This window comes from Gymnogyps californianus, chromosome 9 (genome assembly GCF_018139145.2).
Source record: "Gymnogyps californianus isolate 813 chromosome 9, ASM1813914v2, whole genome shotgun sequence".
Lineage (NCBI taxonomy): Eukaryota > Metazoa > Chordata > Aves > Accipitriformes > Cathartidae > Gymnogyps > Gymnogyps californianus.
The window spans coordinates 11,518,136-11,546,121 of record NC_059479.1 but is presented as its reverse complement, the minus strand read 5'-3'; the positions used below and the strand labels follow the sequence as shown (position 1 = coordinate 11,546,121).

General features: G+C 40.1%; 1 protein-coding gene across 5 annotated transcripts; it reads right to left on the bottom strand.

Annotated features, from left to right (window-relative positions):
- Positions 1 to 601: 601 nt before the first annotated feature.
- Positions 602 to 27,986, bottom strand: OGT (O-linked N-acetylglucosamine (GlcNAc) transferase). 5 transcript variants are annotated; one of them, XM_050901929.1, is made up of 22 exons: positions 27,760 to 27,974; positions 23,724 to 23,904; positions 22,422 to 22,665; positions 20,792 to 20,860; positions 17,702 to 17,818; positions 16,263 to 16,342; positions 14,627 to 14,822; positions 14,256 to 14,396; positions 13,942 to 14,042; positions 13,595 to 13,748; positions 13,392 to 13,493; positions 12,946 to 13,125; positions 11,514 to 11,672; positions 9,770 to 9,859; positions 8,734 to 8,859; positions 6,232 to 6,402; positions 5,995 to 6,111; positions 5,748 to 5,915; positions 3,530 to 3,682; positions 2,570 to 2,822; positions 2,241 to 2,364; positions 602 to 1,642 (listed from the first exon to the last, which is right to left on the bottom strand). In XM_050901929.1, the coding sequence occupies exons 1-22, from the start codon at positions 27,794 to 27,796 to the stop codon at positions 1,468 to 1,470; spliced, it is 3,138 nt and encodes a 1,045-aa protein (XP_050757886.1). In that variant the 5' UTR covers positions 27,797 to 27,974; the 3' UTR covers positions 602 to 1,467. The 5 variants fall into 5 exon arrangements, with proteins under 5 accessions (XP_050757886.1, XP_050757887.1, XP_050757888.1 ...); XM_050901930.1 differs by having other exon boundaries at positions 23,724 to 23,874; XM_050901931.1 differs by lacking the exons at positions 22,422 to 22,665; positions 23,724 to 23,904; positions 27,760 to 27,974 and adding an exon at positions 19,022 to 19,166 and having other exon boundaries at positions 20,381 to 20,854.

Sequence of the window (27,986 nt, the reverse complement as noted above, 5' to 3'; positions counted from 1 at the left end):
GAAAGGGGGTGCTCATCAGGCAGGGTACACGCAGCACCAGCAGGGACCGGGTGACCTAGGTGCACCAAGCAGCAGCACCTGGCACAAACTGCCGTCTCAAGCTAAGCACAACAAGGCGACAAACTCACCTGCTACACATCAGCAACAGCCCTAGCACCATTAGCAAGGTTGACTCTCATTTCAAATTGCAGTCCTTGACCCACCACAGAGATTTAGGAGTTGGGGAATGCTATTGTTGCTTATTCAAAACAACAATATTAATTTACACATAGGCCATGACCTTCAAGGTACTACAGAGTGTGACCTGAGATGACAGCAGTGTGAAGGCCAGAAGAAACAAGCTGCTGTGAGGCCCCAAAACACTTCCAAATTAAGCACGCACACACAGCAGAGCTTTCATGTTTGGGTGGGTTTAGTCTAACCTAGAGGAAACAGAAACATCTACATACAAGATCTACACTTACCTGGAATTATTTCTGCTGAAATAAACAGCGTTATTTAAAACAAAATTACAGAAAGGAAGACAAAAGGCCAGCAGTTCAGAATACTCTTCTGACAGCAGCACAACAAGGGCAGCAGAAAACGTGAAACGCTGGTCAAATCAGTCAAACTGGCAAACCAAAGCTTTATTTTTTGTTTAAAGTCTTTGCTACAGTACCTAGGACTGCGCCTCTATACATAATTAACAATCACTCCTGAAAGATCTGTATTTGGCACCAGTTTGTGTTTACCTCAAACACTTGTGGGGAGGATTAATTTCAAATCAAATTTGGTTTTTCAACAGAATAGGAGCTGCCATCACGAAGCCAATTAGCTGAGTTATTGGAGAAGCTTAAAAACAAGACAAAAAACCCGAAGTCCTTATCTAAACCAACACATTACAGAGAGCTCCAAAACAGAGGTCAAACATTAAAAGGCTGATATAGGCTCAAGTGGTTTATAAAACCTATAAAAAAAGACTACATCAGCAAATACGCCCTTTCAGTCCACACAGTTTAGAAATTAATGCAGGGAGCAACACTCGCTAGCTGGAAATCTTGTCATGGGAGAACCACACATATACCAACAGGAGTACCCAAAATCAAATGTTAAAATGCTCCAATTCCCAATCCACATAAAAGAGATTCATAGGAAGATTAAATCAATCCATGAAATCATAATTGGTTGGGCAGTTCAAACGTCCCCCAGCAACCACTATGCCACTCATACACATAGGCTCACACGTACAAGGCTCAATCCCATTCAAATTCCTCATGGAATAAAAGGATCCCAGGCTCTATTGAGTCTTTCCCTATCATGCAAGAAATAAGTCTGGCTGTGCTTTAATCACCATCATGTATTACTTCAGCCACAGAGTACTAGGCAGATTAAGTAGAAATGCACAGTTTTTAGCTCATCATCTCTGCAGAAGTGTTTGAGAGGCTCAGTTCCTGGAGAGTTCTGGGTGGGCACACAGTCAGTCTCTCTTCATGCAGACTCACTGGCCTCTACTGGCTTAATCATGTGGTCCGGTTTGTTGCCAGCAGCATAGTGATCCCACATCTGAAGATAAAGCCGCTCCAGGTCCATTGTGTACTGTTTCGTGTTGAACAAAGGACTGGATATTCTCTGCTTCCAGACTTTACCACGTATTTTTTTCAGGCTACAAAAAGAGTTAAAGCAGTCACAAGAGGTTCCAAACACTTTATAATACTGTTTACTTTTGAAATCTACTATTTTCAGCTAACCCAGAACTACCAGTAGAACTATTTCAAAATTATCTGCTCCTCCACTTCCACCAAATTCCTATCACTGTTTCATCCCCTCATCATTTCTGATACAGACCAGCATGACCACTTCAACTCAGAAGAGCTGCGACGTTAACGCATTAACTTCTTGCATTATCTGTACTGTGGTAACTTTTTACAGTGCAATTTTAACTTGCAGTAAGTGACTAACTCCTTAATCTTCAATTTAAAAAGAACTAAAGAACTATATTGCACTTTTTACCAGGTAAGAGCCTGCACATAAACAATTTCTTCAGAATAGGTAGCATTGTTACTCAATTGGGAGCGCTGTTTACTGTAAAAGCAGAAGCTGAGTTAACTGCAAGACAAGAAACCTCTAGAGAGGATTGCCTAGCTATTTTAAATATTAAACTATCTGCAAGATTAAAACTACTGGTAAGTCTCAGCACTGTGCCCAAATACAGCGTTTTACATTATTGATGTTACCACATTACACAGTACAAGTTTGCTTACTATTCCAGATCAGTTCCCAGTTTCACAGCAATATCCTCATATTCCTGTCTACTTTTTGCAATGAGCTCAAGACAACCCAGGCAAGTAAGCTGGGAGGCAGCAACTCGCGATGCAAGAGTCTCGCCTGTAAAAAAAAACAAAAACAAAAAAAAAACCAGAAAAACCACAACTTGAAAACAGGAGTAAGCTTATCAAGTAACATATTGCAGAGTATGAGTTTCCTTCTGCCTCTATAAGAAGCAACGCAGTTTGTTTGGCTTGCTGTTTGTTATTAAAAAATTAATAATATTCAAACCCATCTGTTCTGTGTAGGTTCCCCACCGCGTTACCTGGCATGGTGACCATTGGAGTCCCAGCCCAGAGTACATCCATCCCAGTTGTGTGCCCATTGCAAAGAGGAGTGTCTAGACAAACATCAGCCAATTGCCCTCTCCTCACATGTTCTTCTTTGGGGGCAACAGGAGAAAAGATGATTCGGTTTTGGGAAAGACCCAAGTTTTGTGCGTATTGCTGAATATTGGGTTCTCCTACAGCTGGGAAACGCAGCAGCCACAGTACGCTGTTCGGAACTCTTTTTAGGATCTATAACAAAAATAAAGAAGCAAATACAGAAAGTTCAGTCAGAAACATTTCCTTTTCCGAACAATTACCACATACCAAAATGAAGCAAAAGGCATAATCATTCAATACTTTAATCTTCTGAGGTATAGAGCAGGAAAAAAAACAGATCACCATTTCGAGTGGATTAACTAGGATTGCATTTCTAATCCCACTGAGATAGCAACTCTGAGCTATAGTTCATAGAGCAGTACTTAAGAGAGCAAGTCTTGAAATTTATGATCTCATTTATTTATAGGCCCATGCTATGGAATAGAAAAAAAAAAAAAAAAATCACCCCTCAGGTAGCTCTCAGCAATACACTATAAACTTCACCTTGATACAGACACTCAGTGCTCAGATCTACCAACTGCCAAGGCCAGTTATGACTTGATTGTGCAGACTAGGGAAGACCAAACTTACTTCACAATGGAGTACCAGCATACTTAAGCTGTCCAAGACTTGAATTTTTCAGTGGCACAGATGTGATTTGAAATCAATCTAAAAAATGCTATATTCTATTAACACTAAGTCCTGCAACATGAGCATTGTAAGGATTCAAACGGCTCAGGGTCAGTGTTTTCCACAGAACAGTTACAGTTTTAACTCGCATGAAGTTTCAGCTAACTTGAACAGAACAGCTGTGTTCCAGAAGTCTGACCTTAGATTTTGTATTAGATACAGATACTCACATTAGCCCACATCTGTAAAGTGGAAGGATCAATCTTATAGAGCTGATTAAAGTTACAGTATACAACAGCATCCTCTGGTAAGCCATACTGAGAACGAGTAGTAACAATTATAGTTCGTGGAACTTCTTCACCAGTTGCTGCTTTGTTGTTAATCTAAAGAAAAAAAAAATAGCTATTAGAACAGTGAAATTGCAGGAAACAAGACTATGCCCTGTGGAACTGTCCTGAGACACACTGCAACATTTGTTAGCATCATAAGTTACTGTAAGCATATCTTTGGTTTTATTATATGAAACAAAATTGTCTACTTACCTATAACAAGAATTTAACTGGTACGCGTACACGCTTGTGGATGCCACAATGTTGCAACCACCAAGGCACAAAACACTGGGCATTTTCATGCCCTTGCTGTATCTCCCTGAAATTCCAAGTAACTGGAATAATTGGAAAGAAGAATCATACAAAGAAGCATTACACATGGGACTCCTCCCCTCCTCTTTTCCTTGAGACCAAAAATGAAATTAAGACTTCAAGGAAGAACAAAAAAGTATTTAGAAAAGCAAAGGGGTTTTTTGGTTTGCTTGGTTTTTTGTGGTTTGTTTTTTGGTGGTTTTTTTTTGTTTGGTTTGTTTTGGTTTTTTTAAGATAAAAGACAACAGGCACAGAACAGATAGTCAAGACTGAAGATACAGACTAATATGTAACTGACAGACTGTAAGGAACTAGCTGACAAGGAAATAATGGGAAATGCTGAAAATTAGACTAGAAGAGTTATTAATGGACTTTCAAAAAAGAACGGATCTTACAGCCTTCACAAAGAATAGGAATATGCTAATAAAAACCAGCAGAGGATGAAGTTGGGATAATCAGAATACCATGCAAGAGTCTTGAGGATTAGTAAAATATGATTTTTAATTTTTTTCCTTTCTTTTTTTAATAACGACAGGCAATGCTGGGATAAAAGACAGATAAAAACATCAGTACAGACAGGGTGAAACAGGTACTTAGAGCCTTTATATATATATATATATTTTACATACATATATATTTAAAATTTAGCTCAGTGGCAGTGCGGCCAGCCAAAATAAGCATACTGTTGACAAACTTGACATGAATGACAATGACTCACAATCACTGACTCCCTTAGAAGATGCATGACATAATTTAGTTCAACAAAAGTTGGTAGAAGTGCTACTTATCCAGGTCACTGAAGAGACCTCAGAAACACAATGCACAGTTCTCGTCGAACTATGCCCAAAAGTAGATGATATCAAATTAGAACAAGCACAAACAAAGGTTATAATTAGTGTGATCAAAAGATAGAAATCCTGTTTTAGAAGTGCACCAACAGAGCTTAGATTGTTTCATCTTGGTGGTGGAGTGCTAAGACAAGAATTCTCTATTATTCTCAGGGGACAACAAATTTCAGAATAAAATGCTAATAAGCTTACTGACCAAACTAAGACATAACCTATTACCAACTTAAAGGAAAGTCTTAGTTGTGAACAAAAGAACTCATAAAAAGAAACCAAGGCATGAGATTATGGATAGAGCAGTGATAATAAAAGGTCTCATAAAACCGACGTAAAAGAGTCTCCTGAAGGACTGTAAACTGAATAAAATTCACAAGTCAAAAGAGTTATGCCAATATCAAAACATGGTATTTTTAAAAAGGAAGAACTGTTCTGCAAAGAAAGTATTAAACAAAACCAGTAACTGTCACTATCACTAAAATCCCATGAACTGTTAAGCACTGAGAGGTGGTGGTATAGTGCATAGTTCAGAAAGATGTAAGGAGGTGAATAAACATTGTTGGGATACAGTGGAATAACTTTGCCTGTATTACCCAGCCTTTTTTTTCTCTAAAGGAAAAAACACAACTGAAACTGGGTAACAGCTCACAAATGCCCTGTAGGCTGCAGGCAATGAGCAAGTCTTGCCTTCAAATTCTGAACAACCAAGTGTCTTCTTTATGCAACAAGATTAAATTTCTTTGGACTTTAGATACCTCTTGATATAATCCCTCTATCTTTGGGGGGAAAGATAATCTTCCAGTACATCTGTGGCTTACAACACATTTGTGAGTTCCCTTCAGTATGAGAACTAAACAAATCAACCTGAGAGAGACACATTTGCTTGGAGGTTTTTCTTCCTTGTTATACTAAAACATACAGGTATAACACAAAACTCAAGAGAACAGCGCCTTGAAGTGCCTTACCTGAGTAGTTGCTAATCCATTACTGATGTTGAATCCATTGATAGTTATCTGAATTTGCCCACGATTAATCATCTCAATCACAGCTTCTGCAATTGTGTTCATAGGAATAACTGGCATACTGAGGGCAGCATTGCCGTCTGCACTGTCACAACTGTCAGGACACTTCATCTAAGATAAATCACATAAGCCTCAGAGCAAGTACTGGCTTCAGTCCCTGACACTGAACACACAAAGGAGTAGCTCTCACCTTAACAATCTTGACATCGGGGAGGCTGTCAAGGAAAGCCTTCAAGTCAATGCCATTCAAAACAATTCTGTTATCATAAATATGACCATTGGACTTGAAATCAATGACTGCTTTTTTCTGTTTAAAAAAAAAAAAAGTTCTAAAAAAGTTACAAGATCCTTTACCAAGTACTAAGTGCCATTTTATAAAGACAGCTATTGAAAACACCTACTTTTCTTGCCCTATCTTCCTACGTACCTTCAGATGGGGGAACATGTTGGCGTGGTCTCCAATAAAGAAAGTATTTGGCATGTAAGCTAATTTCTCTGAATACTGCTCAGCCACCTCAACTGGGGAAGTTTCTTTATCTGTGATGATATAATCCATGAACAACGCCCCACTGGTTCCAGGATACCCTAGCCACATAGCCTAAAAAACAAGAAAGCAAGGCTCCAGTCCCAGGTGCATTGCAAAAATAAAGGAAGTTAAAAACCAACATATTTTAAGTTAAATTTTCCACCTACAGATTGAAGTTCCTTCTTGTGCTTTATCAACTAAAGAGAAATCACTAACCCGAAACTTTCACTATCAAGACAGCGAACAGTTCAAAAATGTCCTAAAATTGATCCCTCAAGCAAAAGGCCAAAGTATCCAACTACGTGCAGCTATAGCCAGAATACTAACCATCAATGATTACAGCTTCTCTTACCTGAGACAACTTCTGTAGCCTAGAGTGACTCTGATTCAGGCTTCTCCCATTCTCTTTCCATAGGCGTTTTAGAAAATCTTTAGTCAGAAAAATAATTCTGACATTGACTCTGACTTATTCTAACTAGAATTTCACTAAGCCTAAAGAGATTAAAACACAACAACTCATTTCCACAACTGCTTCAAATACCCTTTCTTTGTTCTCACTAATTGTGCTGGTTTTGGCTGGGATAGAGTTAATTTTCTTCATAGTAACTTGTTGGGTTTGTGTGGCAGGCTTTTAGCAGCAGGGGAGGGGCTACAGGGACTGGCTCCTGTGAGAAGCTGCTAGAAGATTCCCGGGCTCCAAGCCAGACCCGCCTCTGGCCAAGGCCAAGCCAATCAGTGACGGTAGTAGCACCTCTGTGATAGCTCTTTAAGAAGGGGAAAAGACTGCTGAGGTAGAAGACAAGGAGGAGGTACAGCAAAGAGAGGAGTGGGATGTGAGAGAAACAACCATGCAGACACCGAGGTCAGTGAAGATGGAGGAGAGGGAGGAGGTATGCTGGAGCAGAGATTCCCCTGCAGCCTGTGGTGAGATGGCAGGCTGTCCCCCTGTAGCCCATGGAGGCGTAACAGTGGAGCAGAGATTCCCCTGCAGCCCGGGGAGGACCTCACGCCAGAGCAGGTGGCTGGGCCCAGAAAAGGCTGCGACTCTGTGGGAAAGGCCACGCTGGAGCAGTTTACGGAGGACTGCAGCCCGCGGAAAGGACTCGCGCTGGAGAAGCTGGTAGAGGACTGACCCGTGTGAGAGGGACCCCACACTGGAGAAGGGGAAGAGTGTGAGGAGCTCTCCCCCTGTGGAAGGAGCAGCAGAGACAATGTGTGATGAACTGACCGCAACCCCCATTCCCGCCCCCCTGCGCTGCTGGGGGGGAGGAGGTAGAGGAATGGGAGCAAAGCTGAGCCCGGGAAGAAGGGAGGGGCGGGGAGAAGGCGCGTTTCTAAGACATGGTTCTATTTCTCATCATTCTACTCTGATTTGATGGGTAACAAGTTAAATTGATTTCTTTTTCCCCCAAGTCAAGTCTCTTTTGCCTGTGACCATCATTGGTGAGCGATCCCTCCCTGTCCTTGTCTCAACTCACAAGCCTTTCATTCTATTTTCTCCTCCCCATCCCACCGGGGGGGAAGAGTGAGCGAGCGGCCGAGTGGTGCTTTGTTGCCAGCTGGGCCTAAACCACAAGTAGCAGCTGGTATGGGGCTATGTTTTGGATTTGTGCTGGAAACAGTGTTGATAATACAGAGATGTTTTCATTATTGCTGAGCAGTGCTTACACAGAGTCAAGGCGTTTTCTGCTTCTCACCCCACCTCACCAGAGAGTAGGCTGAGGGTGCACAAGAAGCTGGGAGGGGACGCAGCCGGCACAGCTGACCCCAACTGACCAAAGGGATATTCCATACCATATGACATCATGCTCAGCATATAAAGCTGGGGGAAGAAGAAGGAAGGGGGGGGGACATTCAGAGTGATGGCGTTTGTCTTCCCAAGTAATCATTATGCATGATGGAGCCCTGCTTTCCTGGAGATGGCTGAACACCTGCCTGCCAATGGGAAGCGGTGAATGAATTCTTTTTTGCTTTGCTTGTGTGCACGGCTTTTCCTTTACCTATTAAACTGTCTTTATCTCAACCCACGAGTTTTCTCACTTTTACCCTTCCGAGTCTCTCCCCTATCGTACATGGGGGAGTGAGCGAGCAGCTGCACGGGGCTTAGTTGCCAGCTGGGGTTAAACCACGACACTAATGCAAGAAAGCTAGTGGTGTACAGGAACCTCACAGAATTAAGGAGTTCTCTTTCAGGACATAGTCAACAGCCCATAAAGCACATAAAAAACCCAAACTACTCTGCTTTAACAGAATGATCTTATTTGCCTCACATATGCTAAGCCCTAAAAAGTCTCTCTTGCTTTACTGATCAACGTGAGCCTTCAACGTTTTTTCCACTCTGCCAGGAGAAACTCTTCCTACTAACAGCGTTTTTTTAGAGATAGAGCCCTCTAACTTAGTTACCTGAATAGGTGCTGGTCTCAGGGCAAATAATTCATTTCGCGCTCCTTTGGTGTAACCATTCATATTAATGAGAATGTGTATCCCATCTTGATGGATGCGGTCTGCTGCTTTTCCATTACATGGTATCTGAAGAATAAATAAATACATAAGTAAATAGTTATTTTTGTTTTCAGTCTGTCAGTACTAAATGTGGTTAGTCATCAGTGTACCAATGTATAAATGTCAACTGCATAATTTAATTTAGGTGAGACTTAAATCTCGTTACTGCTGGTTTTACAGAGGTATAAGTCCTCAACTCAGTCAAAAAACCCCCTGTTGAAGCCAAGAAAAACCTAAGTTTGCTAGACACAGTTGAAGCAGTTGCTGACAGAAATTGTAACTGTGGTACTTGAAGATTGCCTCTGCACATTCAAATCAGAGGAGTGATACCTAGCATTGCCAAGCTCGGCAAGTCATGCAGAAAAATATCACAAATGGACCACAGAAGAAACTTCAAGCAACACTGAAACTGCTTCAGTTCTTGGCTAAACCAAAAAACAAAGAAGAGCAGAACTTCACACCAGGTATTACCGATGACTTCCATGAAGAACAGCCATACCTTGGAAATTACAATGTGTCTCTTCCTGTCTAATACTGAAAGGTAAACAATTTTCAACACTTTTAAATCCCTCCAAGAATTAACTATATAATTAGTCATTACCTACAAGTAGCTAAAAAAATATTTGATAGATGTCTCTAGTTCAGCAGCAGTAAAACACAAACCAAAGGCTAGAAACTGAGGCTATACAAACCAGGACAGCCCCACCACTACCACCCCTGTAAGGCTAATTAATGATCAAAGCTCATGTAGGCTAAGTGGTAGATTCCCAAACTAAGGTAATGCAGAGAAATAACACCAATACATCTACGAACTCCAAAATTCTCAAGACTAACATCAGCGTAATTCCATAAATGACTGCAACTAAAAATCTCAAACTACAGGCTGCTCTTTCTTCATTTAGGTTTGCTAAAAGGTCAATGCATCAAAAAGGCTCACCTGAGATAAGTCAATGAAATGATTTGCTTCAGCCATCACTTTTACACGGAAGTTTGTACCATCATCAGGACTCAGGGCATAACAGAATACCTAGAAGATGAGGCACCAAAAATTGAGTATCTGCAACAACTTGCCAACAAAATAACTTCGCTATAAAACATATGGTATTGCAATTTTAAATTACATTAGCAAAATTACATCTAGTTTCATACAAATTATATTATATTTATTTGTGTGGCATTTACCAGTTGAAAAAGTCGTCAAAAAAAAGGGGGGGGGACGGACCACTGGGCATTTGACACATTTGCAACAGGCCCCAGTTTTACCCAGTTCTGGTGCCAAAGTATGGCACTGCATCTTGCACAGACATATATACAATGTTCTCATCAGCGCAAGGTAAAGTAATTTTAACAAATGAATTTGTATAAGCATTAAATTTTAAGAGCACCTTTTACGAGACACCTTTGAATTTGTAATTGGTGAGAATCATAATTATGACTCAGGTTGAACAGACAAGCTAACCCTTGGGGAAGCTTTTTAACAGATTCTTTAAACAGTGACTAGTTCCCTCCAATTAAGAAACTGCAAACGCATCTGAGAAACTCAAGGTTGACAGGTTATGTAAATAGGCATCTTTAGCTAACCTACCACATACAAAAGAGAGAACCAATATGCACAGAATTTATTATCTTGCAGGACAAAAGCATGGTTTTAGTAAAATAATAGATAACATCTATTTAGTATTTAAATTAAGCTCTGTAGAGCTTTATAAATCCAGAACAAGAAAGACTGCCCTTTGTCTTGAGCTGATTCAAGGTTAAGTGGCATATTCTCCCCACACCCCACATACTCAGACCACCATTTTAACTGTTTCTTGAAAACACTTGCTTCATAGTTACACTTCGGATAACAATTCAAGCATGCAGCTTTGCCACAAGGATTTCAGACTACAAAGACTTCATGACTAGGAAAAAGCAAGAAGGTAGGGGAAAAAAAAGCCCAAAACCAAAACAAACAAAACGAAACAAAAAAAGATTAATAAAAAACACTTTTGCAAGAACGAAAGACTTACAACCCTTTACAAAGATAAGCAAATTCACATGTCTTAGAAAACAGGAGCTCAAAATCGAGGCAATTTAAACAGCCACGAGGCAAACAACGTAACTGAGAATTAGTTCTATCTACAGGCTCAATCCCTTAACATGACACCCAAATAAATATAGACGTGACTGTCTTTAGCATTGCTAAATTGTGTATGCTCCTTCTGGTGTAAGTGTAGTGTATCATTTCCTTTTGAAAAAGCAGTAGCCAGACCAATCTGAAGTTCATGTTTGTGATTCAGGTATCCCAGAGAAAAATACAGGTTAAAAAAAAAAAAACAGCAACAGAGAGTGAACAAAAAACAGATGCATATCTGTAAATCAGAAGTAATCAGGCAGTAGTAGCTTGATGTTGAAACACACCTACTCAAAGAACAGCAGCTGAAGCTTAAAAAAAAGTTTTCCATGGGCCACAAATCCTACCTGCAGTAATTCTAAGGACAGGTATCTAGTTTGCCTACCTTCTAAATAACACTTCATATTGGTAAAGGAGGATGACTCAGGCTGGAGAACTCTTCTAGCCATAAAAAAAAAGCCCGCTAACAAAAAAAAACCCTAGAAACAAAAGCCTGCCTGCACCAAGAAAAAGAAAGTGCCACTTACAGCCATATTTAAAGCTTTAAGCATGCCATTTATATTTTTACCTCAAATTTGTCTGGGTTATGCATGCCTGGGATTGACTGCATTAGGTGTGAGGTTGGATGGTTCCCAAAATCAGAGCTCACATAGCCAATACGAAGTCGACCTTCACTGGCCTTCAAATCTTTGGGATGCTCATATGGTGGCTTGTGAAGAACATTAATCTGTCAAGAAAACACACACAACTGTTTATAAACTCAGGAACCAAAACCAAATGCTAAACAGAGGGACAAAAAAACCCATGAGTTTGCAGAATTAGCCTTATCCCACACTCAAGTAAGTGGTCTGTGGCCATCTGTTGTTTCAAACCTGCATTATATGTATTGCATTGGAGCCAAGCGTAATGTCCACAAACTGTGTTATGAGATACCACGTACCTACATTCAGCCAAATAAAGACAGACATCACTACTGCAAGTTGACATTTCTGCTTTTTTACCAGTTTATTTTTTAAGTATTCCACCCCTGATTATTAAATATACTGATACCACACCACTAGGACCAGGAAGTTCTCAAACTACAAGCCACTTGTGACCAGAACACTATTCTTGTGAAGCACCACAGCACGCTTTCTGTTCTTCAGCTCACCATCTTCCCCAGACATCAGCTTGTAGCCACTATCACTGACAGAATTATCAGGCTATTAAGACAAGCCAGTTTGAAATCTAAGTGTTATCTTCTGAAGTTTGAGATCTTTACATTAGCTAACCAGACCCTTCCACTGGCTGACTGTATTTTCAATTATAATTGGCAATCTGCTCAAGTAGTCCGCCTCAACATTCACAAGCGCCAACAGCTACGACTCTCTGGTTGAAGAGAAAAAGAAGTTGCATGAAATTTTAGTTGAAGAATTTGCCATCGACTCCCAACTGCACTCTTGGCAGCTTGAGGTGCTGTGCAGTCTCGTGGAAATGGCACACAGTTAAGTAATTACAGCAACAGAAGATATGTTTTTGGAAGAATCTATTCTACTGTACACAAAGTACTCCAAAACAGAATCACAACAAATACTGAAGTACTTCCTACCATGATACATCACCCCTGTAACATTGCTGCCATCACCACTAAAACAAGTGCATTTGGAAATCCCAGAGCCAATCAAACACAAAGCTCGCATGTTCCAGCAAGGATTCACTAGAGGCAAGGTCAGGCTCCAAGTGCTACGGATGCTGGAAAGGACCAGATTTTCAGAAATACTATCATACAGCTGCCTGGATCTGTTTTACTGTCAGGAAAGAATAACTCACTCTGCTTTTCCAAAACGCCCCTCGCATGGACTCTGCAAAACTAGATGAGTAACACTATGTCCTCTCTCTCTACAGGTCAGTGACTCAGAAACTTTACAAAGGCTAATACTAACTATGTGAGTATTAGATTTTCAGTTCAGGCAAAACCACAAAGTACTTCAATCACAATTGGCCTGTATAAAACTTCCTACCTTGTCCAAACACAGATTTCCATGTCTCTCAGCAATAGCCTTCCTAAAACTGTGAGAAAGGGGATACAGCATGCTATGATGCGGGTGGACAGAAGGCAGTCTGTTTTTCTCCAGCTGATCAGCTACAATGCTAACCAGCTTCTTCATTCTTTCATCATAGTCTGTCCAGTCACAGACAATCTAGAAAAAAGAAAAATTAAAATAATATTAGGACAACAGCTTCTTTTGATCTGTACCAGATATTTCACAAGTTGAGACTAATGCTTCTTCCAAAAATGGAAGTGAGAACTTCAGTAATTATTGTTGATGACTGTATAATCTTATCTTCTGATTTAAGACTTAAGTCTACTCTTTACATTTAAATTAGTGATTGGTGGAGGTGATCAAGCTTAGCATTTGCTGCAGAAGAATTTTAAGAATTACAATCAAAGCCTCATCTTCCTCACCTGCAAACAGTGGGCCAAGTTGCAGTAGGCATCTGGGAAATCAGGTTTCAGTTTCAGAGCAGTGCGGTAAGAGGCAATGGCTTCTGGTATATTCCCTGAATCCTGTAAAGACACAGAAATGAGTCAGTAGATAAAAATATACTCAGGGTAAGTACTCACAGTGCCCCACCATACTCTAAGAGTGAATCATTCGCATGTGCTACCTTGTGAATAGAGGCCAGATTGCTGTGGGCATCAGCAAAAGCTGGGTTTATCTGAATGGCACGGGTGTAGCACTGTAGAGCTCCTTGAACATCCTGCATCTCCTTCAAAGTATTTCCCATATTAGAATAAGCATCTGCAAACGTGGGGCTGATTCTGAGAAATAAAGATAATATATGTCACGAACAATAAAAGTTCCTCCTCCAATGAGGAACCATACCCATACCCAGACTTTCTGGTTTGCAAACTCTCTAAATTAAAATATGCTACTGTGAGTCACTTTCTGTACAAACCTATGGCACTTTCCTGTTATGAAAGGCTGGGACTATAACAGATAGCATCCATTTACCTAATAGCCTCTTTGTAATGCATCAGAGCTTCCTGTAACTTTCCTTGCTGTTGCAGAACACTTGCTAAATTTGAATGCGCAGCAGCAAACTCTGGAAACACCTGGAAGAAAAAGTAGTAGAATCTGTCTCTCAAATGCCCCAAGTAGACCATATCAAAAAAATACTTGTGCATTTCTTACTCTTCTTTTTATATGACTCAGGTCTCTGAGCAGACATTCCTCCACTTAGGACCGAAGAGGGAAAAAAACCTAATGTCATATTACACATCCCCAACTTTAATTCCCCATCTCTCCCTCACCACATTCAACTGTACCTCAAGAGCCTTCCGATAAAGACGGACAGCTTCCTCGATATTCCCCTGTTCCCGTTTGATGTTTGCTAGATTGTTGAGAGAATCTGCATGAGTGGGACAAAGTCGAAGAGCTGTATTGTAGCATTCTTCTGCTTCTACCACCTTCAAAAAAAGGGATACTGTTAATACGGTAATATTTATTGTAACTGCGCTGTTTATGAGAAGCCATTATACAATCACTTTTAACAGGTTCAAGGTGGAGATTTCCTGAATCATTCTTCCTTACGACTGAGGGTAACATCCCATCTTAATACAGTTGGTGACACCTGGTGTCTAAAATAAAATTTTTAAAAGTACAGTGAATGTTTAAGAAAGAAAAAAGTACTCCTTACGCTGCCTTTCTCCTTCAAGGCGTTGGCCAAGTTACAATAGGCATCAGGGAAGTGGGGTTGTAGTTCAATAGCCCTCCTGTAGGTGTCTATTGCTAAGTCTATTAGTCCTTGCTCATAATACACACAGGCAAGGTTGCCGTGCACAACTGCGTGATTTGGACTCAAACTCAAGGCTCGTAGATAAGCTGCTACAGCTCTGTAACAAGAAAAAGAAGGTAAACAATCATCCACAGAGCAGCAACTGTATTTACTTGGTCACAAAAACGACCTACATAAAAAAACCAAACTTCAAGGGATACGTATTATTAACACACACAAATCTGTCCTCTAAGATGTTACTGAAAACACAGAAGAGTACTGCCTGAATTAAAAGCCATCCCAATCAAGGGATGAACTATCATTATTCATGTTATTTTAAAGCTATGCTGAATTCTGTAACAACTAGCAGACTAGAAGAAATACTTCGTAGAACAGGAATGTCTTCCTCCCACCTGATGCTGTATAGTAATCAAGTCTGCTGGAAAAAAAGTAAAGCTTTCATCTACTTTTTTTAAACACTCTTCATCCCTAGGATAAGCATGAGACCTTTGCTTCATTTTTTTTCCCAGTTTATTATTCAATTGTAACAATATAAACAGTATCACATTATTACATGTCTTTATTCTCTCCGCTAACCTAACACATGTATCATGCTTTACTTATACTTCAAACTTCACTTTGTTCTAAAGTGAGATATTATATGCTCCTATAGCACTATATAAAAGACTGATGTATTCAAATCCAATTTCTAGAAAAATCACAACAGTATACATAGTAAGTAAATTCTCAAAAAGGTGATGTAAATTCTAAAATGATGAGGAAACATGCCCCTGTTTGGCCCACTAATTCGTAGTTAAAACAGAAATCACTGAATGATTTACACTGTGTGCAATGCAACTAGTTAGAATAATTAACCTGTTCCCTGCAAGCTTTTATTAAGTTTCAAGCCACAAACCGCAGCTACCACAAACTATAATCCAATTAACAGATGCAATATGATATACTGCATATAAACAACGCAGCCTGGATCGTCTTCCAGAAACAAAAGTAAGATTCATGTATCAGATCAGAGGTCTCAAAACAAGTTAAGACAGCAACAGTACTGCAACCCCATGCAAAAACATGATGCCAACACATAACAAAATACAGAATATTCCACCAGATGCTTAGCTGAATTTCAGCATTTCAGCTTGTCTTACACAGAAGGAAAGTTTTAGAAGACACACACTTGTAGATCATGTCCTGAATCACATAACGAAAACAGAGAACTCAAGTGTTCATGCCTTTCTTGGACATCTCATCTTTACCCATCCGCTGCCTTAATTTCAAATCTATTTTCATCAATACCTTCAGAAACTCTCATTTTTAACATTTTATTAAGTACAGGAAAGTAACATAAAGGAATACATTCCACAGGAATTTTTTTTTTTTTTTATTCCAGTAACCTGCTCTGTATGCATTTCAAAGCCATTTGCTTGCTTAGCTTACAGCAGAAGTATTTGCTATACTGTCCAAAGAGATTTTACATCAGGAACCTAATTTGTATCTTGATACATCTGACAGGCCACTGACAGAGCAACAGTACTTATCTGCTTACCTGTCAAATATCCTTGCCTCCTTCAGGACATTTCCCAGATTGATGTAAGCATCCAAAAAATTTGGGTCAAGCGTTACAGCCTGAAAATATTTTTGAAGTAACAGTTTTGAGCATTAACACACAAACATTCTCTATGAAACCTAGTTGGGTGTTTTTTAAATTTGACAAACCCAATCTGTAAGCATCTAAGACTATCAATAACCTAGTAAGGAAGGAAAACTTAAGTTACATAAATGAATCACAGAGCAAAGTCATTTATCTGTAGAAATGACAGTATACACTACTTTCAAATTTATTCATTTGCTTACCTAGTCAGTTGCAAGTACTGCAGAATAAAGGGTTAAACATATTTCATGTTAGGCTGATCATACTTAACACTCCTGCCTACCCATGCTACGCTGCCTTTAATTTGTTTTTATGGGAGAAAACCCTAAAAAACCTGATCCATAACTTTATCTACTGCAAAATAAGACAGCATTTTAAAACTTTAGCAGCCCAGGGAAATAGAGACAGTTTCACAAGGGCGAGAAAAGAGCAAATACATCATGTGTGTAGGGAAAATTCAGTAGCCATTTAACTGAAAGAAAACATTTCCACTCCCTTCAAAACTAATAAAATGCAAAAAACTTAAGAACCAATAAAGTTACAGAAGCAGCAGTAATAAGCTACATGTGAGTATTTGACAGGCCACACTCTTAGAATCTTTCTCATGGGAACTATTATTTCCAAATTAAAATATTTTATAATCTATCACTAACTAGACAGATTCAAAAAAAATCATGAGCAGTTAAAATTATTTTTGTAGATCTTAAGTCATAAATATCAGGAAGAAACTGTCTACCACATCTTAAATCCGGTTTTAGGTCACTTTAGAAACTTAAGAGATTAGTACAAACTGAAATAAGATGCTAACTAGATACTAACTAGAAGGTATCAGACAACTAGTTAGTGACACCAATCTAGAGAAGTCTGAAACAATACTGGTGAAAAATAATCCTGGAGAAGAGGAATTAGTCTGTCACTTAAAACTGTTCTTCTCAGTTACTCAAAGGACAGTAATACCTGAAACAAAATCACAATGGAAAATGATTTTAAGCAGAAAGTTGTTTTTCCCTCTTACACACGAAACATGCAAAACATTATTCCCATCAAATTAGATTTTTGAAAAATTTATTCAAAAAAAGGACTGTAAAACAACTTAATGAATTTTCTTGTATTTGACATGTGTGTGAAGTCCTTAGGGCAATTCTAAACGTATCTCTCTAGCGGCATACAGGCAGTCTGAAACATCAAGAAGTAAAAACACCGATTAACATAGGATGTCAACTAAGAGAATCACAAGAAGTTCTCTGCTGATCAAAATATTTCTATCATCTACAAGCAGACAACTGCATGTACATTAAAGTCTAGCAGTGAAGCTGACTGGCTTAGGTAGTTACCTTTTCAAAATGATGAATTGCAAGCCAAATTTCTCCTTGGGCATTGAAAACACAGCCAAGATTACTCCAAGCCACTGCAAAGTTTGGTTGAGTCTCAATTGCTTTTAAGTAACAGGCCTTGGAACAGTTAAAGAAGAGAGATACAAGGGAAGGGGAATATTTGTAAAAAGAAAAAAATGAGAAAAAATAATTGTTAGTATGCCTTCTCTAACCAGCCAAAAGTGACCCTGCAGTATAGGCTAGCTTGCGCCAAAACTAATGCGCTGCAAACTGTTGTTGATCCTGCGCCAGCGCAAACCAAAACCCAGGTGCAAGCCCACCATTTTTCAGTTATGCTGACAACAAATTAACATGCCTTTAGACACCAGGTCACCACAGAAATCATCTCAGAAATAATTCAGCGGAGATATCTGCCACCCTTAAGTGCATAAAAAACAAAAAATTACCATGTAAAAACAACTTCACTGTGAAACAGAATATTAAATTGTGAAATATTCTAGAACAGATAGAAATTACTTTAAAAAATTAGAAAAACTACTGAAAACATGAAGCCAGTCTTCGGTTTTAATTGTCCTTGTCAAGTGAGATGACACACCCAATCCGTATCTTGTTTCCCAGTTTCTTCAAATACATTCAATCATCTGCAGCTTCAAAACCTCAAATGACAGGATTGCATGAAGGTTTAGGTCCCTGTAATGCAAGCGCAAGAAATCGCTGCGCATCCTAAACAGCACGGCGCCACGCTATCGCTGCGAACTGCTTTGCTATATTGATTGCCCCTAGGTCCAGTGAACGGCCAACCAGAATCATTAATCTACCAGACAGGCCCATACAGAAACTTGCATATTAAATTTGATGTCTGGACTCTAAATGTGTTACAACCCAATTTTATCCAAAAGGCTACAGCCTGGAGCTTGGGCAGTCACCCAATCAGAGATTAATCATCTAGTCAACCGTTCACGAGGGCTTAATCGCACGCAATGCGCGTTACCGCTGCGCAGCCTTTGCGCTACTGCAGGATCACAGCGCATCATCAGAAGAGCAGAACGCTGCAATCCAAACAAAGAAGAAAAAAGGAAAAAAATGAACAACCAGAAGAGTTAGAAGCTTTTACTATTAACTATCTCCAATTATTTCTTTAAAAAAATATTTTAATTTACTTTTACTTTATTTCTTTGAAAGAATTTGTGGCTACTAGTATAAAATATTCTTACATTACTTGCTTGTAATTAAATATTTTAAGCTGTTTCTGAAGCCACAAGACAGAAGATTCAGGCATGGAGGCAAATGGTTTTGCTGTGGCAGTTACAAACCCGTTACCATATTTCTCATCATGTGACTTTTCGGTGCGTTCCTTGCTGGAAGAGGAGGAGGAGGTGTGTGTCTGCCCTAGATCCAGGCCTCGAGCTCCCTTCAGCGAGGCACCTTACGCATGGAATAGGAGGTTTCACCCACCTGAAACCTTCTAAATACAATATCAGTGGTGAAAAACCAAAAACAAGAGAGAAAATAAAACAAGATCATTAGTAAGAGTTCAACAAAGCAATTGCATTTTTTTGGATATGTCTTAACACATGGGAATGAGGACAATCTGTCTGTAACAAGGGAGACATGCAGAAGGGAGAGGGTTAATCAGGGCAATTGCATACAGCAGGGACTTTTTTTTTTTTTGGAAGAAAGGCTCTGAAATATCTACAAAGAAATTAAATTTTAGTTCAAACCGTAAGGAATCTGCTGGCTTGATCTTTCAAATGGACTGATAACCAAAGAAACACATTGCAATTTACTCAAGATGTTTTTCCTTGTTTATTAAGTTCTCACAAAACGGAATAACACTTTCAAACTAGGTGTCTCCAGAGCTCTGAAACAAAGAAGTCAGCAACCTAAGGCAGGCGCAGTGTCTTGGCCTATACCAGTCACACTAAAGCTGCAGTGAAGTGCAATTCATGTTAGCTGTCCGCTTGGTGGGCTGAGAACCAAGTGTCTCAAAGACTGTTCAAACTCTAAATGCTGCTACAAAGTATTTTCAACCTGGATCTGACCAAATCAATTAGGCTGCCCTAGGATGGTACGCACATCCAAGTTGTTAAGAGAAATAAAAAAAAATTCTGAACTTTGAACCTGCACTCCCATTACCCCGTAAAGTTCATAACCCTCCCCAAATGGTGCTGCAGCCAAACAGACAGCTACGCTGTTCATACACTCCACTTTTTAGCATGCGCGTGGGGCTTGGAGTGACAGACGTGGAGTCCAGAGTGTTTCCGAGTTCTCCACACTCCTCACCCCTGCAGCGCGGACGCGTAAGGTGGCTTGTAACAAGACAATTTCTTTGTGCAATCCAAGTTTTAACATGCCAAGAATTTTAAACTCATCTTGGTGTTCAAATTCTCAGTTTAGGAAACACAAGACTGCTAGAAGCCACCTTTCCACTATAGCAAGTTTTCTTTCGATCAGTTCATTTCCCAAACAAACCAGCTTTGTCCTTCTGATTTCTGTATTTTGGGGGAGGGCAGAGGGTAGACATGAAGAAAAGATATTTGGGGGGGTTCGCATACTGCAGCTATTGATCGTTTACTAGCCTTTCTTCCACTATCAAGGGAAGGGAAAAGTTAAAAGAATAAAAATCTTTAAAAGCCAATATTACAAGGTAACATTTGGATAAGTTTCTTCTCCACTTACAAGCCACAAAGGACTTTAGAAGAGCAGCATTTTCAATAGCACCTGCATCGTACAGGGATCTCGAGCTAACCACAGGCTCTCTGCTTGGCACCAGCAGGCAAGCCTCAGATTTGAAGGACTGTTACTTATCTCCAGATAAGAGCATGATGGAGCCCCTGCCCAATACTGCAGAATGGTATCAGATAGTCTAGTTCAGCAGAAAGGCTTGGTAATGTTCCATTTCTTGACTTAAACCAACTTTTAAACATGGACATGCCATATCTTGCCCTGCAACTACTCTGGGGTGTTTCAGTGCCTTCAGTTTTCAGCAGTTTCTCAGACTGTCTGTAGATCAACGCAGATTTGAAGACTTGGTGCAAAGTTCAAGTTTTCAAAACACTGACGTTTACATGTATTCTACCCCACACCTACCTTGGCTTCTTCCAAGCGACCCAGGGCTTTGAGCAGGTTCCCCAGGTCACTACGAACACAGTACAAGTCCTGAAAAACCAAAGTCATGCTATCAGCTTCAGGACTTCAGACACAAAGGTCTTCGCAGAGAAATTGCAAAGGAACGTGCCAGTCCTCTACAGCTTATTTTAAATTCTTAATAAATACATCACAAATGTAAATTATTTTTCTTGACGTAACATTACAACCAACACATAATTTTACTGATTTTAGTACTGTAAAAATACAACCGTAAAGAAGTAGAAAGTAAGAAAGTAGTATTTCATATTTTTATACAGAAATACAAAAGAAAACCGAAAACAAATGCCCCCCTCACAAGCAGCTTAAGTTCTTTTGCCATGCGTAAGTATTTGAAGTCCCTTTTTTTTTTTTTAAAGCATGACGCAAACCTGTATTCTCAAGTTACACGATTGCCGTTATGGCTTTTAACTAGATTATACACAGTGATTTTGCTTCCTGTATCCCCAAAGCAGTTTTTCTCCCTGTTTTTCCCACTAACCCATCCACTTTCAACAGCCTTGCCACATGTTCTTGTTCTTTCATTTGTAATCACAGCACAGGCTGCAACTGCATTACCTAGCAGTAAAGACCACAGAGAATGGGGACATTTTCGTCAATGCTAACTGAAGAAGTTTCTAACCCAAAGAAAACTCAACTCCTGTAAGAAAACACCATCTTACAGTATTTCTAACCAGTGCATAAACTCCACTAGTCGCACCATTTAGCATAGTAAGCCAGACAAGCTCACCTAGGCTGAAGAACACAGCGAAACAAGATTCTGAGCTCTTGTTGGACTGGGTTTGCATTTGCTTTTCCAAAAGAAAAAGGATATATGCTCACCAGACCAATGCTGCATTTGAAGGATTTTTTGACAAAACGTATGACCAAATAGCAAGCGATACCTTCATCATGCTCAGTAGTACTATACAAATTATTTGAGTACGATGCAAAATAAACAGAAGATACCTGTCTGATACATTGTTTACTAAAAATGTCAATTCAAACCAGTTACAACCAAAAATCCAAATGCCACATCTATTTTATAGGAGTCACTTACAGACAGATACTCAGTTTCAGCCCATAAAACATAAAAATGATGCTTCTGTAAACCAGTCCCCAGTGGAAATCTAACCAAGGCAACTCTCATCACCATGAAATTTCTGACTTTGTGATAAAGTAATACCTGATGATTTTTCAAGATCTCACATTCAGGTCTGAGCAGTGATTCTCTCACTGTAATAACACTGCCTTAAAGCACACAAAGCTAAATAGGAGGTTCTTCACTGAAACTTCTGACTTCAGGGGGAAAAAAAAAAAAGCCACCACCAAACCCCAACTCCTTGCCTTTCTGGTATCTCAACAATACAGATCAGTACACAACCAGGAGCCCTTACTGTATTGCAATTTAAAACTTTGTGTGACAGAGGTCTTTCAAAGATCCTTAAGAAAAGTATTAAGTACATCATTAAGTTTATGGTGTACAGGTTAGAGGGAAGGGTTATCACTTGTTCGTTCTTTGATACCTGCTATTTGTGTGTCCTGGGACAGTAGTAAAGTCTGGAGTTCTTCTATAAAATAAAGTGTTACTTACAGGGTTGTACTGAAGGGCAGACACATACGCCTGTACTGCTCCTTCCATATCACCTGCAGCTACCAGCGCAGCAGCCAAATTAATATATCCATCAATGAAATCTGGTTTGAGGCGTAGTGCATGTCTATAATGTTCAATTGCTTCTTGTAGCTGTCCACGTTCCTTGTATACATTGCCTAGATTTGAGTAGGCTTCGGCCAACAGTGGATTCTGTTTAATAGCCAAAGTGCTGAAGTGAGCAGACCTGGAGAAAATTACACAAGTTAGCAAAAAAAAAAAAACCACCCCACCCTTGACTTTCAGTGTTTGCCTGTTTACCTAGTTACTTAATGAACATTCATGCTTAAGTAAGCCAAACATAGAGCCAACAAATCTGGACTTACAGAGCTGTCTTGTGTTTAGCTGCTTCTAGCTTAAACTATCATCTCCCCTGTTCCTATTTTAGATTATACTGAAGAAAGACAACTCCCATTTACAATCAGTAAGGTTCAAGTCGCCTCACCAAACCTGAACTCAACGCACTTGGAGAAAACACTACAGAAATCCTGTGAAGCCTCTTCCAACATTTGCATGCTTTAAGCAATGTTGCACTCAATTCTCTTTTCAAGAAGCAGGACATAGCTGACAGATGTAGATATAAAATTCTGTTGTATCCTCTCCCATTTTATTTTCCCATATCTCAACTGGTATTACAACTTCATTCAGAAGCCCATATAAAATAAATCTCAGTCAAAAGTTCTTACTTCCTTCACCAGCACAGCCAGATTTACAGCTAGAACAAGTAAAGTTCAAAATGCTTGAGGCACAGAAAGCAAGATCAGGAACAGGGAAGCAGAAAGACTATAGAGACAACTTCCAGATGACAAAAATCCTTAACTAATCACGCCTTTCCACAGCAAACAATCAGTCTTGTAACTTAAAAGAAAACAAAACCACAAACCCCCACACTGCAGGTGGAATAAATAAACAAAAGCTTTTGTTTACACAGGTACCTCCAGTACACACGTGTGGCTGATGCTCTGATATTAACGTGTACAATATTAAAATAACATGAATAATGGCAAGATCTGTTGTTTGTTGTAATGCTAGCAATTCCAATTTGTATTTCTCTTACCCTAACAAAATTCAAAAAAGAACATTATTTTTGACCAGTCCTTACTGCTGCCATAAAGTTAAGACAGTATTTGCATTCAGTGATAGAAAAGAAATCAGTGTTAGAACAGAACTTTTGTCAGCTATACTCAGTACTGTTAGAGGTGCAAACTATAAAGCAAGCTTGACAGAACACCTCAAGTCTCCTACCTGTCCAATCTGCGACACTGGAAGTGAATGGACGATAGTAATAAAAGCACACCAGTATTATCAGGCTCTTGTCTCCAAAGCTGCATGCAGTGTCTCTCTGCTGCTTCAAAGTCTCCTGCCTGATACTCACGATGAGCCAACTCCGCTAACCCTTGGAAGGAAAGCATACGTTTCGTTGGTTCTGGAGAATCACCAAAACATTTAAGGGGGGAAAACAAAAAGTTAGATAATGGGAACAAAACAAAACAAAACAAAAAAAAAACCTCAAAACAACGTGAAATAAAGTGTACACAACTGAAGGATGAAAATGTTTGAAATTACATAAAACACTAAAGCACGTGGCAGTTTGAACTCTCAGATCTTTATGCCCCAACCTATTACTATGATATTTCTAACACTATCTGTACAAGTCTATGACTTCATCAGCTAATAACAGGAAACATGTAGACTGTAATGACTGTGAATATTTGTAAGTGAATCATTTTCCATTAACCTGAAATATATATAAAAGGATTCCTGACATGATATTGTACTTTGGTTCATAACAGTAGAAGTGCTGCTAACAGAACAATGACTCTGCTCAGTCTCCCCCAAGACTATAAATCTTATGCTTTGTAGTATCAAAAACAAGTTCTAAAAACTTAATAGGGAAATGAAGGACAGCAGACAAAGACTTCAAAGGGCTTGAACAAAAGAAAGTTTTGCTGTGCCAGTAGTGAAAGCCTTTTAGGAAAAAAAAAAAAAAAAAGGCAATGTGTAACATTCCTTGAATCCTCTATACTCCTACATTCTCATAACAAATAAAAATTCCTTCATAGAAAAAAAAAATTGGCCTTGGAACAATATCTGATGAGAGACAAACACACACTTTAATGATTATGCAAGTGGCCTACAGAAGGAATTATTAAACAGGGTACAGGAAAGGAGTTATTGCTTCTGTAGGCTTAGCTGGAATAGGAGTGACAAAATGGTTTTAGTATTTAAGATACAATCGTGGAGAGCAAAATACTTAAATAAACATCACCTGTTTTAGACAAAACAACCGTAAGTGTGACAAGTAAATAAAATTTCTTACAAAGCACAGTTCTGTTTTAAAATACAGGCAAGTGCAGCTTGGAAAAAACCACTACCGTTCATCCTAGGAAGAAGTGTTGGCCTTGGAATTCTGCCTTTATACCAATGACTCTTACTATTAAAAGATTTGATTACTGCAAGTATCTCTTATTTTTCCTCCTGACGTCCAGCACTTCCAGTACTCTGCAGTCACTGAATTCCATTCATGAAACACTTCCTACCTAGACCTACAGAGTTTTAAAACTTTGAATTTAAATGAAACAGATAAATTTGGAACTTAAATGAAACTGTTAAATCCTTCCTAATACAAGGAAGCACCTCAGTATCTGAGTACACATATTTTTGCAGTTAGGTACTACAAAAATCCTCTGAGACTCTTTAATTCTTTTGTGAGAACTTTAAAGATAGCAGAATCATCACAAAGAGATTAGGTACAGAGTTACTATCTAGTGTTTATTTTACAGAATTGGGATTGATATAAATTATTTTCAAAATTGCTTTTTTAGCACTAGCAGGTTTTGAAGATTGCAAACACTACATGATGTAACTAAAGTTGTTTTTCCAGATAGTACATTGTCTCTGTCAGTACTAAAAACTTTAACTGTTTCACAGTAAGTTGGAACTAGCAAAGCTACTCACTTTCAGATACTTGACAAATTACTAACCAAGTATCTTCATCCAGATTAGATTCCTGTTTTCTAGGAGCCTAGCTTAATAGTTTTCCAAACTCTGACTAAGGGAAAAATAGACTTCAGTATCTGGTTAAACCTACTGGCAATAGACAGACACAACTGTTATTCAACGTGAGAATGACAGCACCATTTACGAAAGTTCAAGGCACTGACAGTAATAATGATACTGGAGTACCAACACACTGTTCCTCACTCCCTCCTTCTGCCGTTAACAGCCACACAGGTTTAGCCCCTCTGGCAGTTGGTGTATTTTCAAGTTCTGCTGATGGCACAAACATAGGGAAGCTGGATAGAGGAAGAGCATGTCCCATGGACTTAACTGAATAATTTCTTCTTCAAATAAATTTCAATGGTGTTACTAAATTTCAAAGCTAAAGCAAAAAAACTCCAAAAGTTTAGACTTCCATTCTTATGACCACTTCGAAAGAACGTTCCAACTGTTATCTAAATGCTACATTTTGCCTACTTAAGCAAAAAGTGAAAGTGAAGTTGCAGCTCCCAGGGCAAGAGAGAAAGTGGTGCAGAAATACTGTATTTAACACCTGGGAATAAGAATTGCTAACAAAAGCAACAAAATAAGTGAAACGCTAAAATTTTCCTTCATTTATCAAGTCTCTTCACAAAACAAACCCCCTCAGAAGAGACAAAGCAAACCAATCACTCAGCGTAAAATAGCCAGTCATCTACCTCCAAACAAGTATTTTAGCAGTGATCCTTGAGAATTTCATTGGAAAGCAGGAAGCGGACAGCTATATCACAAAGTTCAAAACGAGCTAAACTTTTAACAGAAAGTTGGCTGGAAGAAGAGTTCTACAACCCAAAGAATCTATAACACAGCCATCAATGACTGCTCACTAAATCCATTTCTAAAGAAAGTAACTGCAATGAAGAGTCACAGCCAGAAGAATCCCTTATCAAGTCTTGCATACATGAATTTATGTACCTAGGCTAACTTGTGCTACATGCTTTGACTATGACCTTGGAAAAGCCTAGTACATGCTATGACAATGACCTTTCCTGAAACTTCTACAGAATACAAGCAAAATAAAAACCCACACATAACTATCACAAATGTACCCAAGGTTATTTTTTTCCCCCAGAAATAACATCCTAAACACTTACCATACGCTCATGCTCAGTTTTACATTTAAATAAAATCTAGGCCCAGACAGAAGCAGTTGCCACCTCCATCTGGGAGGTGGTGATGATGAGAAGCACAGGACTTTCCCAAATCGTACACATGCTCTTTTCACCTCCACAGATCAAGGCTGCAAGAGGATGCTGCAGCCTCGCTGACTAGACATGCAGTTCTAGCTGAGGAGCAATGAAATACCGTATTGCAGTACTTAGCCTCTCCATCTCCACTTCTGCATCACTACCATTGCTCTTTACAGCCCCATATCTGCGTTACTATCCTGTCTCTTTCTCCACAGATCCTATTTTTTTTTTTGTACTTTTCCCAGACATCGTTTCAGCTTTTCATACTCTTCCTTCCCTCTGGTTACAGAAACCCCCAAAAATCCAGGGGATAAAGCTGTGTTGTCCTTTCACCCTTTCAGTAAGCAGAATACTTCTTTTTCTTGCTCTACAGGGAAAGTGAGATTTCTCCTCTTCTCTCCCCCGTCCCTCAAGTCCTGAATCTGTAAACTAAACGTAGGACAGGATCTTTCTTAGCTAAAGTACGCTATCTTACTGTCCAGAAAAGCACTGTACTTCTCGGCTATGCCACAGAAGGCCTCCTCCTTAAGAATAACGAGAGATAATGGACTAGTCAACATACATTTTGGGTCAAGTTTTTACGCTGCTTCATCTTCTACGCAGTCACCTGATAGTCGGATAAACATAGCAATAAGAGAGCAGCACCCTAACAACTAATCGCTCCGTGATCCTCCAGGAGCGGCTCGCAGCCTGCGGCCGGGCAGCGCCGCCGACAGGAGCCCGCCGAGGGACGAGCCCGGGCCGCCGGCAGCCCGTCGACACCCCGAGGCGAAGAGAGACAAGCACAAAGGCGACGGGGGCGGCGACCGGGGCCGCGCCGCGGGCCGCGCCGGGAGCCACCGCCTCGCCCAGGCCGCCGCTTCTGGAAAGTTCCGCCGGCAGCGGACCCGGCGAGCAGGCAGCGCCGCGCTCGGGGCGAGCCAAGCGCGGCCCTAGGGGGGGCGCAGGCCGCCGTGAGGCCCCGGCCGAGGGCAGGGCAGGGCCCGGCCTCCACAAGGCTGCGGCGCTGCTGGCCCCCGGCGCACCCGTCCCCGCGCGGCAGGCAACGGTACCTGTGCTGTCAGCCACGTTCCCCACGGAGGTCGCCATCAGGAAAGGGGACCGGTGAGGTTCTGGTGGAGGCAGCAGAAGGGCCGCGGGTGCGGAGAGGCCCACTCGGCTGAAGCGGGCGGCGCAGCGCCGAGCTGCCCACGGTCCCAGCGCGCTGAGGCGGCGGCTCCCGAAATGGCGGTAGCGGAGGCAGCAAATTGCCGAATGGCTGCCGCCGGAACTAGCTCCC

Excerpts from the sequence above, each read along its gene's own strand:
- OGT (XM_050901929.1), bottom strand. The coding sequence starts at position 27,796 with ATGGCGACCTCCGTGGGGAACGTGGCTGACAGCACAG. Across the intron at positions 13,749-13,941 it reads CATTACAAAGAGGCTATTAG|AATCAGCCCCACGTTTGCAG; the intron begins GTAAATGGATGC and ends TTTATTTCTCAG. Across the intron at positions 13,494-13,594 it reads ATCTGGCCTCTATTCACAAG|GATTCAGGGAATATACCAGA; the intron begins GTAGCACATGCG and ends GTGTCTTTACAG.